The sequence below is a fragment of the Crocodylus porosus genome, unplaced genomic scaffold (genome assembly GCF_001723895.1).
Source record: "Crocodylus porosus isolate Cpor-Errol unplaced genomic scaffold, CroPor_comp1, whole genome shotgun sequence".
NCBI classification, from domain to species: Eukaryota; Metazoa; Chordata; order Crocodylia; family Crocodylidae; genus Crocodylus; species Crocodylus porosus.
Window position 1 is genome coordinate 78,567,916 of NW_017728943.1, and position 21,896 is coordinate 78,589,811.

At 43.8% G+C, this 21,896-nt stretch overlaps 1 protein-coding gene across 3 annotated transcripts in view; it reads left to right on the forward strand.

The window, feature by feature from the left end:
* KIF6 (kinesin family member 6) overlaps nt 1-21,896 on the forward strand; it is a 415,530-nt gene that overhangs the window by 182,823 nt on the left and 210,811 nt on the right. For all 3 annotated transcript variants that reach the window (XM_019549619.1, XM_019549618.1, XM_019549620.1), the window contains one exon: nt 21,132-21,237. In XM_019549619.1, coding sequence (XP_019405164.1) covers nt 21,132-21,237 — 106 coding nt within the window. The remainder of the gene's footprint in view (nt 1-21,131; nt 21,238-21,896) is intronic.

A 21,896-nucleotide genomic window follows, 5' to 3' on the forward strand; every position in this document is an offset into this window, starting at 1 on the left:
AACAACACACACAATTTAAATTAATGATATTTAAAATTTAGGGAAGATTTTATGAAAATACGTCATACTAAATTTACCACATTTACAGCTTCACTATGGTCATTAAGTTATATATCCTAGTAATTTGGAAATTCAGTGTCATAAGCCTAGAATTCATGTCTATGTCAGTGGCAGTACTTTGAACCCTCTCTACTAAAACACCAGCTTCTGTAACACAAGCAAAAAGGTTATCTCCATTAGTTGTTAGTACTGCAGGGCCTGTAGCATAAAGTTGGGGCAATTCTGGTTCCACTCAGTTGGAAAAAAGTGGTGCGCATACACTAGCCATTTCATCATACCATTAAATATCATACTGCATTCCTATCTCCACTGTTCTTCTGATTGCCAAAAATAAGTTCAGTTTCCAGAAATATCGTCTCATTCTTTCTCATGTCCTCTTTTTATGTCTATTAAGTGTTCTAAAACCTCTCAACTCAAGGTTTGAATATGGTATTTGTCAAATATTTGTTTTCACATCTCATTTAAACCTATTTCACATTCAAATCCATATTTACTTTCTTGACCACATGTTTATACTTTTTTGCAACCATATTTCCTCTTGAAGCATTGCTCCTCATAGTTTAAAAATCTCATATTTTTTTCTTTTATTATTATTTTTTATTTCCTCAGTTATTTCAGTTTATTTCCATGGAGAAAAATGTCAAATGTAGTCTGCTTGCCTAAGTCCCATTTTCTAAAGAGACGAGATCATTTATCAAAAAATCTGAAGTGCATAAGCACGATAGGTCTCCAACATCCACAAAAATCAGGTGGACACCTTACCTACTTAACTGCCTTGAAAATCACACTAGCTGCTTATGTACATCTTTAGGCATCTTTGAAGATCTGGTCCATAGGTGCTTATGAACCTTAGTCTCACCAAAAGTTTTTAGAAGCATATCTGAAAAATTTCTTCAAATATAATATATCATATGCACATCACAGTGATGTCTGTGTTGTGATGTCTTTTTAAATGCTTGTGTAGCAGGGCACTGGGGTGCCTGCTACTGGCGTTGATAATAGGGCTTAGCTGTCAGTCGTCAGGGCAGCACAGCCGGCAGTTGCTGAGGCAACAGATTGGGTCAACTGACCGCCAGGAGGCTGGGCCTGGCCCATATGAACAGAAGAGGCTGAGGCCAGAGCCAGTTCTCTTCTGGCAGCCTAAGAAGCAGCAGCTCTGCTGCAGGGCAGAGCAGAGCAGAGCAGAGCAGTTACCATCTAGCAGCCTGAGGAGCAAGAGCTTTGCTGCCGAGCCGAGCCAAGTAGAACAGCCAGACCATCTGCCTGATGATGCGAGTAGAGAGAACCCCTGGCAAGGAGGTATTGCAAGAGGGCCAGGGTGGCGTTGGATTTATGTTGTAGCCACAAGGCTCATTCTGGGGTTACAGCCGGGTTGGTTTAAAGTTGCGTTAGAGCCAGGAGTTGTGTTGGTGTTATAACCGGTTGGCTTATGGTTTATGTTTGTATTGTTAAATTGGAGGACCAGGTGAGGCTATAAGGGGATGGAGGAGGCCTCATTAGGAGCTCCCCAGTACAGTGGGGTCCTCCCAGCGCGGTATAGAGCGCTGCATTTTGGGGTGGCCCACCCCAGTCCAGTGGGGTGCGATTATCGGGACAGGCTCAGGGGAGATCCCCAATAGCGTGGGGTTTTCCTGGGTGCCCGGAGCGGACACAGCATTCAGGTACCAGAGTGAAGGCACGGCAGTTGGCGCCAGGGGCACTGCATTTGGGGTGCTGTGACCCCAGCCCCGTGTGGGGCGGTATTTAGCCCAGAGAGGGCGAGGACCCTGAAGGAGGGTCAGGGGGCCAGGCACGGCTACATGCCACCTGAGCCCCGAGCATGGGAAGCACGAGGCATAAGCCCCAAAGGAGGGGGGAAGCCTACTAGGAAGCCCCAGAGAGGGGTGAGGGCCAGTGTAAAAGCCCGAAGTAGGGCAGAGCGCGCGGTTGGAGGCCCAAGGCAGGGCGAGCGCGTGATTAAGCCTGAAGAAGGGTGATTAGATGAGTAGAAGCCTGAAGTAGGGCAGAGCGCGTGGTTGGGGGCCCGAGGCAGGGCAAGCGCGTGACTAAGCCTGAAGTAGGGTGATCATATGAATAGGAGCCCGGAGAGGGCAGGGCGTGGGACAGAGCCCGGAGAGGGCCCATACATATTGGGGAGCTTGGAGAGGGCCTTCATCAAAGAGGTCCCTGTGAAGGGGTGCGTACATAGAATGCATATAGAGACATAAGAACGTCCGGTACACCTGTGAGGCTTGGGGCGTGCTAAAAGGGAGGTCGGAGGCATGCGTAGCTCATAAGGCTGGGGTGCACCAGATCACTGCGTAGAGTAGGGCCAGTACGAGAGCACCGTGTCCAAGAGGACAGAAGGTAGCCTCCCATATAAAACTGTATATAAAACCAAGACGTGGTGGGCAAGAAAGAGGGTGCATTTGAGACCCAACATGGCATGGTAGGGGCGCCAGGGGAGATCATGGCTGCTCCTGCGCCCCGCCCTGTGACAGCTTGCTTACTTTTTTTCTCTCTCATCTCAGTCTTGCTGCATTCTGCTCAGATAAGCACTTTTTTTTGCATCTTGATGCACTGAAATTTGGTTTGGTCTTTGCATTTTTGGGTCTACTGTGCTGATTAGACTTTGGCCATTATTACTTGTAAATATTATTACTTGTAAATATTCCTAAAAGACTGAATGGTGCCCTGTACCCATGTGCTTTAATTTCATTACAGAAATGTGTTGTGCAAGGAAGAGATCATGTACCCTGACCATAACCAAACTACTTGATTTGTTTCCTTCAACAGTAAAATCAGTAATGCAGTATGGCCTAGGTACTTTCGTATACCTGAAGTAAGTCCTGCTTCTGTTATAATAAGGGGCAATTCTCCCACTTACTTACTGATACCAAAATGTAGTCCCATGTGGGCATGTCTACACAAGACACTTTACTGCACAGTAGACTAGTCAACTGCGCAGTAAAGCATCACCATGTAACCGTACACAGCAGCTACTACGTAGTAAATTAGTCTACTGTGCAGTAAGCTAGTACCTGTAAATACAGGTACTAGATTAACTACATAGTAGTTACTGCTCAGTAGTGCTCGTGTAGCTGCTGACTGAAAATAAATTTGCTCCCAGTCAGCCACACCAGCATGGGGCCTGGTTCTGGCACTGCTCTGCTCCTGGCTCTTCCTAGGAGCCAGTCAGTCCTGGGATGGGGTTGCTGTCTGCTTCCCTACTCAGCTGGAGGCTTGCTGGTAGCTGTCCTGCTTATCCTTAGACTAGCTTGTTTTTAGAAAATCTACCATTCTTGCACTTTCAGTGTTGGTAATAAAGATACTGGTAAATATCAGTAACAATTGGTTTTTTACAGCCAAGTTGTCTCTAACCTTGCTTAAAGCATGTATGGACAACATGGGGATAGAACTGTTGCCATTTGCATTAGAGCTTTTTTGTGTTGCTAGGGCTGATGGAGTTGCACTGGTGCTAGAACAAAGTTGGAAGAGTTCTCCCCCAACAAACTATAGTGCAGAAAAAGGCAATTGCCTTTAGACTATAAGATAAAAAATATCTGTTGTAAAAAGCATATATTAAAAAAATCTTATCTCAGGAGACTCCTGAAGTTTATGCCATGACTATTGAAAACAAAATGTTTGACTCCAGGGATCTTGGAGTCATTATCGATTCCAAAATGAACATGGGCCGCCAATGTAAGGACATGGTCAGTAAGGCTAACTGCACCTTGTCGTGCATCCATAGATACATCACAAGCAGGGCCAAGGAGATGATCCTCCCCCTTTATGCAACGCTGGTCAGGCCACAGTTGGAGTACTGTGTCCAGTTCTGGGTGCCGCACTTTAGGAGAGATGTGGCTAGCATCGAGAGGGCCCAGAGGAAGGCCACGCACATGATCCGGGGACAGCAGGGCAGGCCCTACAAGGACAGGCTACAGGACCTGAACCTGTTCAGCTTTCACAAGAGAAAGCTGAGAAGGGATCTGATGGCTAGCTATAAACTTAACAGGGAGGACCAGCAAGGAATGGGAAAGACCCTGTTGCCCTGAGCACCTGCTGGAGTAACAAGGAATAATGGCCATAAGTTGTTTGAGATTAGGTTCAGGCTGGACATTAGAAAGCACTACTTCACAGTCAAGGCAGCTAGGATCTGGAACCACCTTCCAAGGGAAGTGGTGCTGGCTCCTACTTTGGGAGTCTTTAAGAAGAGGCTTGATAATTACCTAGCTGGAGTCATATGAGCCTAGTATTCTCTCCTGCCCAGGGCAGGGGGTCAGACTTGATGATCTACTTAGGTCCCTTCCGACCCTACATCTATGAATCTATGAAAATGCATAAACAGTATTGTTAGCAGGGTCTAAAACCTATTGCAAATGATGTAGTAAGCAAATTGTATTTCTCTCTGATCTTTTCAGCAGATTTTCTTAAAGCAAAATATGTGATGATGATCTCAAATGTTTCAGTAGTTTCTTTTGTTTGCAGTCCATTTTTTTTACCATCTTGGATTTCAGCTTTTTATGCCATGGAGTCTATAGTTGACACTAAATTGTGAATTCGTTGTTCTTTAAATGAACTTCAGTTTAGTACATGATACACAGCATGAGTAGTCTCTGTTTAAAGGCAAGAACTCCTGTAAATGAATCATAATACACAAAGCAAGGTTAAAATGTGTGCTTCCAAAGTCCCTAAGAGATTTGAATGTTGTGCTTCTGTGTTTGAGACCCAGAATCTCACATGTTATTAGACCCTAAAACCACAGTGTAAAAAAACTGCCTAATGGTGCCTCTCTGAAGCTTTTCAGCTGTGTCATTTGCATCCTGGCTCATAAAAACATGCAACTGACTGGTTCAGAAGTGGAAATGTGTGTTGAATGTTGTTTAAAGAACTAAAGGTCAGTTGTTTGATGAGAGGATAAAACTGGAATACAGCAGACATCTGATCATCTGAAACTTAGACTATGGGAGAAACTGCCTTCAGTATGAGATAACATGGCCAAGCAGCTTTTGTGGTTTTGTGTGTGGTCTAAGTTGTTGGCAGGCTGGGGTAATTAAAAACGAGTTCATGAGAAATGGAAAGTAGCAGAAGAGTGGTAAAGTGGATCAAAGCAGTCCATGAGCTGCGGGATAGTCATAAATATTTGCATTTGTAATAATAGGAAAACTATTATTAAGAGAGTAATTAAAGACTTAGGTCTGAATCCAGTGCTCCTTTAAGCAGGTAATTACCCCTTACATGACTAATTCTAACCATGTAAAGGATATTTGGGGCCACTTACACATATTTTAGATGCTGTTTCTCCTTGTGCAGCTCACTTTGCCCTTCGGAGCATGCTCTGAAGGATAGTTCTCGACAAATACTTTATAAGAATCCTATTCCATCTAAGTAGGCATAAGCTCTTTGTAAGCCTCTGACCATGTTGTTTTCAGAATAACCATGATTAGTGACTGGGAGAGTGAGAGCTTCCTACCTTTTAGGCTGAAAGCACTTGCCAGAGAGTGAGAGAACCAGGTTCTAGTGCCCCTCTCCCTTCAGCCAAAGGAGGAGGGGCACTAGCTCTAATTACAAGGCCATGAGGCATTTCCAAGCATAAGTTCCTGTTGTAGCTGGACTGCAAGCAGCCAAAAGGGGAAGGTGTATTGGACTGTAAGTGAAGCAAGGCAAAGGAAATGTAGTTCAGTGAGATGGGCACTGCTCTTCAGAAGAAGGGGTTGTATTCCCAGCTCTTGCTCCCACTTTGTGTTTCTGCATTTGTATCCAGTTATTGAATAACATAGATAGATGACACTGCAGCCAGTGAACAGTGTAATAGCTGTGATGCTTCTCGAGGCCCCATGTTAGATCGTGCCAGGGCGGGAGGCTAGATCTAGCATGGGGCCCGGGAAGCAGCCCAGCTGGGCTCACTTTCCATCCACAGCCTATGGTCAAAATGTTTCGATTTTCGAAATGTTTCAGCCAGCCTTGTTTTGTTTCAAGGCTATTTCAACAACCTTTGTTTTCTTCCAATTTTGCTGTTTCGACCTCAAAATTGGTCAAAAGTGTCGGAACGAAATGGCCAGTGAAATTTCTCACAGCCCTAGTATTTACCCATGTAGTGGGGAGCAGGATTTGGGCTAGTGTGTTCTGTCCAAAGGTCTTCAAAATGGATTGAACATTTATTTGCCCATTTGACCCATAAGGCAACTAGCCAAAGATAGCAAAAGGGTTGCTCCATGCCTAGTACTGAGCTACTTCTCCTTCAAGATCCTTCCTGTCTCAGCTGCCCAGTGGGCTAGCTTTAATAGAAATGTTAAAAGATATGTTTGGCATTGCCTGGCCCAGTACTGTCCACTTGGTGACCCACAGCCTGCAAGTGGCTAGCTTGTGGCCTGTTAGCCCTTGCAACTGTTTCCCCAACAACCAGGAAGTAGGCGAGGGCTCAGGATGGACCTGCATGCCACCAGCCTTGGTCATGCAGCCTTTGTGGCAGGGGTTGGGGGGCTGCATGCTGCCTGTGTGGTGCTGGGCTGTACAGCACCTGTGCAGCTCTCATGGTGTAGGATGGGGGTGCTGTGTGCCACTCATGGAGCCTACATGGTAGGGACTCGGAGGAGTGGTGCACACCATCAGTGATGCCTTCATGGAGGGGCAATGGCTCGTGGGGGCCCACTCCCACAGCACATGGCTTCTGCTTGGTGTGACTACATATCAGCATCACACTGGCCTAGCCTATAGCCTGGTGGACAAGGACACTTGGCTGGGAAGTAAGAGATGCAGCTTTAAACCCTCTTTGGGTTTAAGAGAAGCATAGAACCTTAGTTTCATTTCCTGAGTAAGTGCCCAAACTATTAGGTTCTTGGGGTAAGAAGAGGGAGGCTCATTCTCCCCCTATTTTTTTGTGTGGCTTACATGGAGTTGTACATCTTCTTGGCAGGGAGTAGGACCTCAAATTTGCATAAGTAGCCCAAAATGCTTCTCACCATCTTAAGGTACATTTGGATTTGGTCTATAAGTTGTATGCCAAATTAGTAAAACCATTTTTTCATGAGCCAACAAGCTATGTGTACATAGCTGCTTCAGTCAGAAATTGCATCTCCTTACATTCCTGATCTGTCCAGTTGTCTTAAATGCGCTATGTAGATCTAGAATTAGATTCTACTTGTACTCCAATATCTGTGTATGTTTAAAATAGGAAACATTTTAACATGGGTTAGCAACATATACTAAAACCCTAATGTAAACAGGGCGATTTATATGTCAACATTTGTTAGGCATCCATCAGAAAGGCAAGCCTAGGGTTCACCTGGTCCATTAAACTTCACTTTCTCAGTGAAAACAAAACTCAATGAGGAACAGAGAGTGCATTAATTAAGGTTTTGGCTTTGTGTAGCATCCTCAGTACTCTGTAGCCAAATCTTATGAGCAAAAACATCCTGTCTACACTGAAGTAATTTTTCACCATTTTCCCATCATTTCAGCTCTGAGGTTGTTAACAACATGGGAAGGCCTTAGAGGCCTAGTGTGCCTACAGATTTGTTTTTAAATATCTTTTGTAACAATGAATGCTACTCAGTACTCGACACACTGCTTAAGTCAACTATCTACACCACTGGCAGGTGTGCCACGAATTAACCCCGCACCCTCCTCAAGTGGCACTCTAATCCTCTCTCTCTGCCTGATCTGTTGCTCTGCTTTCTGCTCTCTGCCCTACCTATCACTGTGCTGCCTGTCCACTCCCCAGTGTGCCATGTGCCACACACAGGGTGCATCTACATGTGCACTTTACTGCAGAGTTGACTAATTAGCTGGGCTTGCCCAACATTTGTATAGATTGGGCTCTTTACTGGGTCTTTTTAGGTGCTTTTATCTAATAGCTGTTTGAATAAAAAAACCCCACTGAAGTTCCTGATCTATACAGATGCTGCAGAGTCAGGTCAAAGTAACATGCTGCTTCTTCCAGTAAAGCATGTTTTGCGTTTTTTTCATGTCTGTCAGAGGCCAAAATCCTAAGGCCCTTATATTTCATACAGGAGCAATAGAAAGCTTAAAATATTTTGTTTTGTCACAGTTCACCTTAATATTAAGGTGCTTCCTCAACAAAATGTAGATGGTGTTTTTGCTGTTGCTGTGCATTTGCTATCTTAAATCTTTAATTTCAGATTCCTATGCTTTATTCCACACAGGTAGTCCTACTAACTGAACCAACTTTACATACATTTCATCAATTACCTCTACCCATCATGCTTCTTTAGAAAGTGATGATTTTTCAGTGGAAATCTTTACTCTTTTACTTCTCCATTTAGTTTTCTGATGTGACTGTTAAGAAAAACACTTTGTTGTCTTCAGTCTTTTACTTTTCCATTTAGTTTTCTGATGCAACTGTTTGGAAAAACACTTTGTTGTTTATTGCCAGTCTTAACCAAGAATGGGCCTTTGTGTGCTACTTTTATTTTCTTCCTCCTTCAGGGAATTTCTGTTTGGGAAGCTATTCTTCTTGCAGCAGGGTTCTGGCAACTGACTTCAGTGCTTCCTAACTTCCTACAGTAAAAGTAAGGCTTGCAATAGGAGAGAGCCCAACAGTCTTGAGGAGAAGAATGCACTGGTTAGAAAAATCTTATGTAGCTTACCCCACCTACTGAATTAGCAATAATTGATAACAACACAAATAGGGAAAAATACATAAGAGGAATTTCAGAATCTACAGGAAACTTCAGTGGCTTTAGTTCACATGTAGAACACAAATTAGAACCAGTTAAGGGGATCATGCAAGATTAAAGGTGCTGCCCTGCACCTCACTTCTGCCATGAATTTTGTAGGTCCCTAGAAAAAGAGAAAGACGGGGAAAGGGAAAGAGGAGGAAGAAACTATGAGGACCAGCTGCCAGATCCTGCCTACCCTCCCCAGCAGTGCAGGCGCCCGGGTGAGTGGCAGCTACCATCCTGCTTTTGGTTTCCTTCCCGCCCCCCCCGCCCCCAGCACCATGACAGGCACCAGGGGCAGAACACAGGCAGGGATGCAGTCAGCGGTTCTGCTGACACTGCTCCTGTGTCTATGGCTGAGTTTGTGAAGTGCTAAGCACCGCCACAGGCACAGGGGCAGGGTCAGCAGAACACACACAGAATCCTGCCTGTGTTATCCTACCCCCAGTGCCTGCCACTGCACTGGGACCTGTGGCTGCTCCAGAGAAATGTATCTCCACATGACGCTAACTGGCACGTGTGCTGGGGGTTGCCTGTCCCTGGCTTTTAAAGTTTGAACTAGCTTCCTATTGATATTGACTTTTAATTCCAGAAAACTTGTTTACAGTTCCAGTTTCTATGTAATAACAAATCTTTTATTAGTCTTTTACACTTTTAGTTATTTTAAAAAGTAAAAATAGTCATGTAAAAGTTATATAAAATCAGTATGTAAAAATAGTTGGGTAGAAGGGTAAATCTTTTACACGTTTAGTTATTTCAATACAGATCTGTGGGTTGACAAACCTATTTCAGAACACGGGTGTTTATTCTGACATGATTTGTTACAATTTCAGTCATTTTTATTGGTAAATCATTATTCTAAAATACGAGAATCCCCCTACCAATTTACACAGAAACAAATGAAGATGCAATTTACAACCAATTAGTTATTTTGCTTCCATTTTCTATGTAGATAAAACAATGTTTAGGTTGTGTCCCAATTATTTGTGAGATTGTGTCCCCATCCTTGCTTTGCCATAGGAGTTGAGATCAGCTGATACAGTTGAGCTTCCTAAACTGAACATCTGCAAAACTATGAGCAAGATGTTTTCAGCAAAAGCTCCTTCTTTGTGGAATGTAATTATCCTTTTGGTATGAGAAGGCCTTGATTTCTTGAGGAAAGCTCTTCTCAGTACTTAGTCTTTTGCTTGAATGAGGATGGTGTGAAGGAGCTAAATTGGCTTCATTTAATTTTTAAGAGTCAAAAAGTTTTGTATACTGTTTTTGTCATTGATGGACTTGTGCCCAAGACTTGTGATTTGCTTACATTTTAAAATAAGGAAAATCTGGAAAGAATAGGAGTTTTTTTCCAAATCAGTCCCTTACAAAAGGAAGAAATAAAGAAGTCCTGATCTGTCAGTGTATTAATCTTGAGGAACTTAAGTTGAGTACAGAAGAAAAAACTCCTTCTAGATGAATATTTCTGCTGGCATATAGTACAGGTGGTGAAAAATAATGTCCTGGCAGCACCATTAATAATTTTGATCTGTTTTATATCATAGGTTTAAAAGCTTTGACTTTTCTCTAGATTATTGATGAATTGCATAGGAACATCCAGCCAAGTCACAATGTAGACTCATAAGGCATGTCTACACATGTGCTTTACTGAGCATTAGCCTATTTTAATGTGCATTAAAGTGTTATATAGCTTATGCCCATTAATGCATATTAAGCGTCAATTAAAAAACATGTTGTTTAGTTAATGTTCATTAAGACAGACTAATGTGCATTTTCTTAGTACCTCACAATGGATTTAATGCATATTAACTAAAGTACATTAATGCACATGTAGATGCACCCACATCTTCTTGATCCCTCCATCTGGCTGTTGGTTGGGGTAAGGCACAGAGATTGTAGTTAGGCCAGCAAAGATCTTGGAGGGGACATGGCAGTGGTTCAGGCATTGTGAAACAGAAAAGTCAGTGGCAAAATGAACTTTTAATTTAAAATGTGCTGTGAAACATACAAACTCATTCTTCCTCTAAATGTGCTCCCAAAATACACAATTTTTTGTCAGTATTTTCAACACTAATTTCTGTTCTGACACTACTTATTTTGAGTGCATGCAGACACTACCCTATCCTGGGTATACAAGCTGTTAATAGCATTTTAGGGTTGCCCAGATAATCAGGAAATAGCTCTAAATACCATCTGCTTCAGGAACAACAGGATAGACCTCCTTGACAGATGAGATGATCTCTGAGAACAAGGCTGATTTAGAAACCCTGAGATTTTTTTGTTATAGTCTGATGTTTCACTGGCTGTTCTGTGACTAAGAAAAAATGTTTCTTCCCTGACCAAAGTTGCATGATTTACTGTGTGTTTCCTGTGCTAATTGGGCTCAGCCATGAACTCTGTTTGCATGCTTCATTAGGCTTTTTTTTTTTTTTTTTTTTCAAGGAACCACGAGCTGGAGCTGGATGGGGCAGCTATCAATGGAGCTGGGAGAGCGGGCGGGGATGGGGGCTCATAGCAGAGCCCCCCACACAGCACGGCGCGGTGGGGAGGCAGTGGGAATCACCACCCCAACCCCTCCTCCCCAAGGCCTGGCAGCAGCCAGTGAGTGCAGGGCTTCTTTTTTTTTTTAAAGAACTGGAGCTGGGGCCAGGTGGGGTGGCAAGGGGGGGGCTGGGAGAGTGGGCAGGGTCCAGGAGGTGCTCAGGGGTCCTAGGGGAGCAGTCAGGGGATGGGGCCTGGTGGGGTCCCCTCATGGTCCTTTCCCCTCTCCTCCAGCCCCTACTTACCATCAGGGAGTCTGGGTCCAGCTCCCTGCAGGCAAGCAGGCACTGCCCAAATCTCCAAAGTTCTTCAGATCTTTTCTGAATCAATTTGGAAAGCTTCAAATTGATTTGGACCTTTTTATTGGTCTCCTGATTCAATTTGGATTTGGAGATTTGGCCGCCGAATCGGGCCAAAACTTCTCCTCACTCACACACAGGCACACTCATCCCACCTATCCCTACCCCATGCCCTGCTCCCCACAGAGTACGCTAGAGGCTGGATGGATTGGTCAGCTGATTGGGGATTGCAGCTAGGGAAGCACAAATGAACTTCCCCAGGTGGGAACCCTGGTCAGCTGATGGATCTCCCAACCATGGAAGTGCAGGATGTCCCCCCGCAGCTGGGGGCTCCGATCTATGCTGAGAGTCCCAACCACTAAAGTGCATGGTACACCCCCATGGGTGGGAGCCCTGGCTGTGTTTGGAGCTCCCAACCAGAAAGGGGATGGGGACTGGACACCCTGCATTTGGACAGCTGGGAATGCTGGTAGTGATCATAGCTCATAGCCACAGGGGGTACCCTGTGCTTCAGTTGCTGGGGCCCCCATTAGTGTTCAGAGTGTCCAGCCATGGGAGCACCCTGTGCTCCTGTGGGTGGAACCCCCAGCAGTGTCCAGAGCTCCTAGCCACAGAAGGTGATGTCCTGCACCCCTGCTTCTAGGAGCCTGGTCAATTAATTGGAATTCCCAGCTGCCCCCGCCCCTCCCAGGCCACGCCATGTGCTACAGTTGGGAGCTCTATCAGCTAATAGGGCTTCCAGCCACAGGAGTGAAGAATACCAGTGCAGGGGGAGCCCAGGATCATAATCCTCGGCTCCTCCTGCACAGGCAATAAGCATGATGGGATCTGATGCTCATTCCACAATCATGCCTCCTGCCATGCACATGTAGCATGGCAGGGGGCACAGTTGTTGGGATCACGCATTAGATCCCATTTTGCCTTCCTTTTAATATCTGTCAGTGGCCTTGGTGACTCTCTTAATCTCAGGCAAAGTGTATTATCTCCCTGTGTTATAAAGTCTACATTCATTGCTTTTCATTTATTTACCTGTTTATAGTTTGTTTAAAATGTTACACTTGTTATGCCAAAAAATATCCATACCTTGTGGGACCTCTTTTTGGGGAATCCCTCTTGGTAAAGTACTTTACTGGGAGGGCATTCCTCCATTCTTATACCTCACAACTTAAGCACATGCATATATTTGTGCACCTTCAAATAATAATATGAAGAAAGAAAGAAAGACAAAATGTTTTTGTCCTATAGTCAGCATTCCTTCTCTCTGCATTTGTTTGTTGTTTTCCTTCCTGTCATACTCTGTTGTCATTATTATATGAGCATTTTGGAAAAGGGAGGAACTGTATTATTGTCTTCCATCTGTAAAGCTGCAAATCTTGGCTTTCTCTAAATATTATGAGAATGTTTGAATTGTTTCCTGGTCCCTTCATTAATAAATCACAATGTAAATTTAGCTTATGGACTATAGCCTATTCAGGCAAAAAAAAAAAGAAAAAGAAAAGAAACCTCAAATCGCATCTGCTTTGCATCATCAATTTATTTTTACCTTTGTTTAATAATTGAATGTACTGGAAGAGCTCCCAGAATGTTCCGATTGTATTGCTTTTTGTTGTCAAACTATAAAGTTACCTAAGGAACTCGTCCTCTAATTCTTACCTGCAAAACAGTGTTTATGCTGGATACACAGATATTTTCTACTAATATGCACATTATTAATGGTTCAGAATATTCAGAATATAAACCAGAAGAAAACTCTTTTAGTTCTTTTGCTTAATTATGAAGTTTTGAGGGCTTTTTCCATTCCTTTCCCTACTGGCAAGAAATTCCACTTCATCCTTGGCTCAGGAAATTCTTCCTTTTTGGCATAAAGGTCTATATTAAAACACTGAAGAAGCACTGTTCTTTAGAAGTGGCAAAAAAAGCCGAATTGGTTAACCACTTCTAATCTAGATTTTGCTACAACAAAGTTAACTCATTGCATCTGAAACTAAACTTTGAGTCCAGTCAATGTGTGGTCTTCAGGCCACAAGAAGAGAATTGGGAAGATGTGTTTTTATTTTTTTATTTTTTCAAAATGCTGGACATTTTAAATGGATTTCAGGTAATTTAAAGGAAAGAAAATACCAGTTTATGTCTATACTTACCACTTAACTAATTTGCCAGTAAATTACTGAAGTTGCAGATAATTATGTTGTATTTCAAGAGAAGCAGAACACTGTTACAAACGAGCTCATACTACCTCCTCTCTCTTCCTTATGATTCTCTTGTCTTCTAAAGTATGATGCTCTTTTTATCTAACTCCCTGAAATGCGCTGCAATGCTAACTTGGTAGTGGTCATAGTATAAACCTTCTAGCTGACATGAATAGTTTTGGATTGCTTCCAAGATCTCAAACTGCTGTCAGCTGAGGGAAACAGCGTATGATTGAAAGCATCTTCTCATTAATGCTGTAGCATTACACAACCTCATGTTGAGGATCAGCTCCCACTTGTAAAAACAGAAATATTTTTAAAACTTTTTTCTCATTAAATATATGTAATGTGATATTAAGGATGGTGGAGAATACTGAATCCTTATGTTTGTCTACAGAATAGCTGTAGTATTGTCAATGGCAATACAGACTTTCCCTGTATTTCCCAGTCCTGGCATAGAGTGGGGTCAGTGGAGATAGTTCCCTTCCCCATTATCTGTTGAGACTATCCCCAGTTGTGGGAACTGCATGTGTGTGCAAGAGACATCTGTCTGTCATCTGTTAAACAGTTTTCTCTATTTTCACCAGCAAATATAGCAGCATTTCCCAACCAGTGTGCGCAGCACATTGGTGTGCTGTGAGGCACATCCATGTGTGCTGTGGAATTTGGGGCTGGAGCCACGCCCCCGCCTGCTGCTGCCGCAGACGCACAGACAGACATGGGGGGGCATGGCTTCAGCCAGTGATTTGCATCCATGCACTATGTTCAGCCGCACCCCCCACCACCACCACCATGTGCCTGATCCGCACCCGGCCACTCGCCCCCTCCCTGCTCCGCATTCGACTGGTGTGCTATGGGATGGGAGAGGCCCAGTAAACGTGCCCCTGGAACCAAAAGGTTGGGAAATGCTGAAATACAGTAATGCTTGAAATTACTGTTTCAGTCTTTAGTACTTGGTAATCTCTGTAACACCCACACACACCCTGGGTTGTGTATTGTGGATTTTTGTGTGTATGTGTTTTGTTAGCAAGATGGCCCCTGTTGTTTTGGGCCTGTATATGTAAAGCCCTCTAGCCTTATTGCCCAGAGGAAGCGGAAGATCCTCCAGGCAGATGAGTAAGAGACGCTGGACTGTGGCACTCCCTAACTGGACAAGGCTTGGGTGATGTCACACCAGGTATATAAGAAAAACTTAACTAAGGTTTCAAGCTTTTTCTCCTGGGATTGCTGAGGGCTGCATAACTGAATTGGGAGCCAGAAAACCTGCTCCCCATGGGAGGATCTCTCCCTTTCTTCACTGGAGAGGCAAGCAAAAGCTATGGGATGTGAAAGCCTCAGGTGCAGGGAGAGAAAGTCTCCCTTGGAGTTTGACACTCCTATTTCCTCCCTCTTTCCCTTTTTCTTTTTTTTCTTTTAAGTGGATTCATGTCATGGGGGTATTGATCCCTGGAGCAAACTGCCCAGGAATGATGGGTCCTGGCAGTTACTGGCCCCCCTGTGTTTGGGAACTGTAGTGTCTCAGCATTGTGGATTAGCTGAGACTGGATACCCAGGCTGCACCCATAGATGTGGGCCCTTTTTGCTGTTTCACAGCTATTGCGTTTGAGCCTAGCTGTGCAGCTGAACTCCATCTGTATCTTTGGCTGCCAGATTTGGTCCAGGTTAAAGCCTGGCAAAGTTTGAGCCAGGGTGAAATGTGTTACTGCTTGTTGTCTGTCCAGGCCTCAGTTCAGAATAGGCCCAGCCAGCTTCTTGTTGCCCAATTCAGGCCCAAGCCAAGATAGGCCTGACCTTTCCTTCGAGTTCTTTTGCAGTTTTGTGCCCAGCAGAGCTGGGATTGAGACTAGGAATTTTTGGGGTGCAGTATGCTGACGAAAACCATGGTTAGCCCCTCAAAGCCACCATGCAGAAGTGGAGGTCTACCACTTCTCTAGGAGCAACAGAGCCCCTTGCAATGCAGAAGGATCCATGGTCTTGAGCAGCTCCCCGCAGCACGGCGAACCCAAGGAGCAGCTCATAGGATTCTCCAGTGTGGGCCCCACCTCTCCAGCCCATTACTGAAGGGCAGGTATAGGGGTGAAGGCCCCTGGAATTACCCATTGGGGAGCCCCAGGTCTCTGACTTAATGTGTGTTGGTCAAGCCTCCCCCAAGAGGGTGCCACCAATAGACTTTATTAAATGGCTTTTGGTATTTCTTTCTGTTTTCTGTAATAAGTCTGTCTTTGTGTTCACACTGCTTGCAAGGAGGGGTTTTTATTTATGCAGGACACCCTAGTAATTAATTTAGTGTTTCCCAGGTGGTCTGGGTGGAGGCTCAAGCCAAGGTCAAATATATTTAGTACCCCAAAATTGAACCCAGCCCTTATTGCTGCTGACCAGTGCCCCACAGAAGGCTTACATCTCTTTTCTCCTGTAACCTATGAAACAAATGTTTGTTATGCCAGGAACACTTTTAAAACTCATTTAATTTTTTTAATGCCTTATCCTTAAGCTGTTTGCCTGTATAAGGCAGTGACTCCAGTAAGTATATCTTGTAGAGAAAACTGTCAGAATTTTGCCCCAATTTTGGTTTAAAGAAATCTGTGTGTGTGCCTTAGTATGCCTCTGCATGTATCTATCAGCAATAAATGGTTCCTTTACAGGGTACAGATTTTAATTCCATGAATATGAGTGCTTAATTTCAAGAAAGATCATAGGAATTAGAGACATTTAGACATGCATAAACTTAGAAGAAAAAGAAGCCCTTGACTGCATTTGTTGAGACTATAGGTTATAGTAATATTCAGGGGCTGCAAATTAAGCATGCAAGAATAGCACTCTTCTTGAATTTTTGGAAATCTGTTGCCAAGTGGTTTATGTCAGTGACCAAGTACATAATGAATGATATAGACAAAGTATTTGGCTCACATGTTCTCCTCTGATAAAAGAAATAGAAAAGCAAAAAATAGCTAAAACTAACCTGGGTCATGGTAGACAGACAGCAGTAGTTTTTGTAATATGTTGCCCATTTTTAAAGATCCCCCGGAAATCTTGCTGCAATAGAAAAGTCATAAAAAGATGGAGCTGGGTGGTAGTAGATATTTGTTATGTCTTTCCAGTTTCCATATCCAACCCACACCCTCCAGACTTCCAAGGATTTATCTACTGAAACTAATGCCAAACCTATTCCATTAATGTGTGGTGAATCTGCAACCTTCAAAGAGCACTCACTCTTCATCATCAGGAAACAAGGGATGGAAAGAGACATCACCTTCTGTTGTCTTTGTGCTGCCATAAACCTGTTTATGTTGGCACAAAGACCAAGTAAACAGATGTTCATGTCATTTGTTGCACCACAAATGACCAAAATATGTGCCCACAACAAAGGTGGCATTAATATGTACATCTTTATTGTAGCAGGCATCCTGCACAAGATTGGTTCCCTCAAGCCCCATGATAGAGGAAATCTCAGAGTGCCGCTCTCTAAGCAGGAAAAGCGAGGGTTTTCTGTTTGCCAAAAAGCCCCTTAGAAAATCATGGGACATATCTCTGCAAACAGGAAACCCTAGCTTTCCCTGCTTACAGAGACACAACCCAGAAATTCCCTTGGGGTGCATCTCTGTAAGCAGGGAAAGCTGGGCAGAGTCTTTGGGAGCTTCAGGGGCCCAGTGCTATGCAGGATTGGGCCCCTCAAACACCAGGAGAAGATGTGGCCCCTTGTTCCACAGCATGAACAGGTGAGACAATGGGTGATGTGTTTTGCCTAGAGAAATAGAAGCATAGAAAATTAGGGTTTGAAGGGACCTCAGGAGATCATCTACTCCAACCCGCTTCTCAAGGCAGGACCATCCGCAACCAGATCATCCCAGCCAAAGCTTGGTCAAGCTGGGTCTTAAAAAGCTCCAAGGATGAAGCTTCCACCATCTCTCTGGGTAACCTGTTCCAGTGTTTTACTGCCCTTCTAGTGAGTAAATTCTTCCTAATATCTAACCTAAACTTCCCTTGCTGCAACTTGAGATGGTTGCTCCTTTTCTGTCATCTGCCACCACTGACGACAGTCTAGGTCTATCTTCTTTCAAAACAACCTTGGGTAGTCGAAGGCTGCTAGTAAGTCCCCTCTCAGTCTCCTCTAGACTAAATAAGCCCAGTTCCCTCAGTCTTTCCTTATAAGGCATGTCCCCCAGCCCCCTCACCATTGTTTTCGACCTCTGCTGAGGGTGCGTTCAGTGCCATTTTCCAGGTCATTGATGAAGATATTTAACAAAATCAGCCCTAGGACCAGTCCCTGGCGCACTCCACTTGATAGCAGCTGTCAACTAGACATCAAGCTATTGATTACTACTCTCTGAGCCCGATGCTCCAGCCAGTTTTCTATCCACCTTACGGTCCATTCATCTAGCCCATACTTCCTTAGCTTGCGTGTGAGAATGCTGTGGGAGACTGTATCAAAAGCCTTGCTAAAATCAAGGTCCTCTGGTCTCCCTGCATCCACAGAGGCGGTCACATCATCATAGAAGGCAATCAGGCTGGTCAGGCATGACTTAGTGAATCCATGCTGACTGTTTATAATTACATTTTTCTCCTCCAAGTGCTTAGAAATGGATTCCTTGAGGATCCGTTCTATGATTTTTTCCAGGGACTAAGGTGAGGCTGACAGGCCTGTAGTTAGTTCCCTGGATCCTCCTTTTTCCCTTGCTAATATGAGCACTATGTTTGCCCTTTTCCAATCATTTGGGACCCATCCTGATTACCATGAGTTTTCAAAGATGATAGCCATTGGTTCTGCAATCTCATAAGCCGACCGCCTTAGCACCCTGTGCATCTTGTCTGGCCCCATGAACTTGTATACCTCCAGCTTTTCTAGATAGTCCCTAACCTGTACTTCCAGCACTGAGAGCTGCTCACCTCCTCCCCAAACTGTTGCCTGGTGCAGTAATGTTGGAGCTGACGTTGCTTGTGAAGACTGAGGTAAAGTAGGCACTGAGCACTTCAGCCTTTTCTGGATCCTCTGTCATAAGTTTGCCTCCCTCATTCAGTAAGGGATCCACACCTTCCCTGATCCTTCTCTTGCTATCAATGTACTTGTAGAAACCCTTATTGTTGCTCTTCATGTCCGTTGCTGGCTGCAACTCCAACTGCACTTTGGCCTTCCTGACTTGATCCCTGCATGCCCGAGCAATGCTCATATACTCCTCCCTGTGTATTTGTCCAAGTTTCCACTTTTTATAAGGTTTCTTTCTGTAATTTAGTTTACTGAAGAGTTCCCTGCTAAGGCAACCTGGTCTTCTGCCATACTTGTTAGTCTTCTTGCACATCAGGATGGTTTGTTCTTGCACTCTAAGTAAGGCTTCTCTGAAGTACAGCCAGCTCTCCTTCACTCTTCTCTCCCTCAGACGGGCTTCCCAGAGGATCCTGCCCATGAGTTCCCTGACCAAGTCAAAGTCTGCTTTTCTGAAGTCCAGGGTCCTTACTTTGCTGCTCTATATCCTTCCTTTCCTCAGGATCCTGAACTCAATCATCTCGTCACTCCTGCCCAAGTTGCCATCCACTACTACATTCCCCACCAGTTCATCCCTGTTTGTGAGTAGCAGGTCGAAAGGAGCACAGCCCCTGGTTGGCCACTCCAGCACTTGCACCAGGAAGTTATCCCCAATACTCTCCAAAAACTTCCTGGACTGCCTGTGTACTGCTGTATTGCCCTCCCAGCGGATGTCAGGGTGATTGAAATCCCCCATGAGAACAGGCCTGTGATCAGGAAACGTCCATTAGCTGTTTGAAGAAAGCCTCATCCATCACTTTGTCCTGGTCTGACGGTCTACAGCAGTCCCCTACCATGACATTTATGCTTGTTGGTCTCCTCTGTAACCTTAACCCAGAGACTCTCAGCAGGCCTATCTCCAGTTTCATACTGGAGCTCTGAGCAATCATATGGCTTTTTTACATAAAGTGCAACTCCTCCTCCTCTTCTCCCTTGCCTGTCCTTCCTGAACAGTTTGTACCCATCCATGACTGTCCTCCAGTCATGCAAGCTACCCCACCAAGTCTCTGTTATTCCAATCACATCATAGTACTGTGACTGTGCAAGGACTTCCAGTTCTTCCTCCTTGTTTCCCAGGCTCCATGCATTTGTGTACAGGCACCTGAGGTAATGAGTCGATTGCCCTGATTTCTCAGGAAGTATGAGAGCACCTCCCCTGTTCCTTGCTCCTGCTTGCTCTTCCCCCAGGTGTCCTGCTTCCCCACTTACCTCAGGGCTTTGGTTTCCATCTCCAGGTTAACCTATTTTAAACCCCTCCTCACTAGGTTATCAAGTTTGTCTGCAAGGATGCTCTTCCCTCTCTTCATCAGGTGGATCCCATTTCTTCCCAGAAACCCTTCTTGGAACAAATGGATCTGCTGTGCTGGGACACATCCCAGCATAGCTGATCTGCTTCTTTTGGTGATATCTATTTCTAGCCTGTGACAGCTTTACTATTTTGTGAAGCTCAGTCTAGGAAAGCATTGGGTTTCCAAACAAACACTCATCCTGCCCTTCATTCTTCCTAAAATGGGACATCCAGATATGTGTGTCCAAACACTGTTCAACTACCAGATTCTAAACACTGTTTGCTGATAGAATTAGATTATTGATATTCAGTGAAATGAGCTTTGCAGTTTCATTGCCCTGGGCAGGTTTTCCCCATCCCAGGGCATCATTTGATTATAAAAAAAACAAAACACTATCATTTCTGGTTTTCATGTTCTCAATGGACCTGCTTTCAATAGAACAAGATTTTTTTTTCTTACTTGGCCCCAGTCAATAAATAAAAATTGTAATAATTTCAGCAATCAGAAATGAGCATTGGGTCTGAGATAGATAGATATGTATGAGAGAGAGAAAGTAGTTGAGATAGGGAACTATATTTTTGTATCTGATGATCTACTGGAGTATTTTATATACTGAAACTAGAAAGTGAAGTTCACATGTCTGTCAATATCCTCCATGTAAAAAAGAATTCAATTTTCCATTTCCATGCATATACACATATATGGAAAAATCCTGGCACAAACTATCTGAAGCATCACTCATAGAATTATATTATATGAAAGCATGAGAAAACTACTTATAAATAATTTAAATTATGGAAGATGCCGGAAAACAAAAGATTCTCTTCAATGTGTTTTAGTTCCAAACTGTTTATAAAATCAATAACCAGATTCCTTTGCTGTCCTTCCTACATTAAACATAAAATCCGGCACCAGAAACAGAGGTAGATTGCAATAGAATGGCCCTAAAGCAATAGTCTGAGAAAAGCAACACATTTGGCAGCTCAGAATTTGACACTGGGCAAGCTTGAGTCACTAATTTACTGTTGTCTACTTTCTCGTGAGGACTTTATGGTATTTTCTCTCCTATTTTCCTACAGATTGGATGAGCTAATCAAAAAGTTTCTTGAAGATACTGATCATGAGAGTACACTGGATGTTGGACCTGATATGCGCAAGATCAAATACTGTTTTAATCATATAAAGGTATGTTCTCTACCTGTATAAGGATGTGTTGAAAGCTCCACAAATGAACTGAAAGCATTAGAGGACATAGGAGGAAAGAACTGGAAACCAGTGACAAAGTTTTGGAAAACAGAGAAGTGTATGTAGGGGCTCAGCAGGTCTGAGAAATTCATGGCAGACTGGAATAGATTTGAGAAATAGATGGAATATACAGTTAGGCTAGGAACAGATGTTGCATTTGTCCCTTGACAAGTTGTAGCTGTGCTTATCCTGAAACAGAAATATCCTGGGATTGGATTGTACATGCATCATCCTTCTAATCTGGGTTAATGATCAGCTGAATGCTCTGCCACTTTTCTGCCATTGATTCAGTGATGTGGTCCCAGGATAACTCTATAGATATATTTTGCAATATCCCAGGATAAATTGTTTGTACCTCTTATTTTGGAAACTTTTTAGGACTTACCTTTGAACATGGGTGTCTGTATGATTTGTCCTCTGTCCCCGGATAGTATTTCTCTTGGGATAGACAATTCTATGTCAGTTTTACAGTAACATATTAGCATGGCTTTTTGCCTGGAACTGGCAACACTACTTTGCAATGTTATTAGGCTACTGTGCAGTTAGTATCTCATGTAGCTGTGCCCACTGATTTACAGTCAGCCACTGAAAGGATTTTC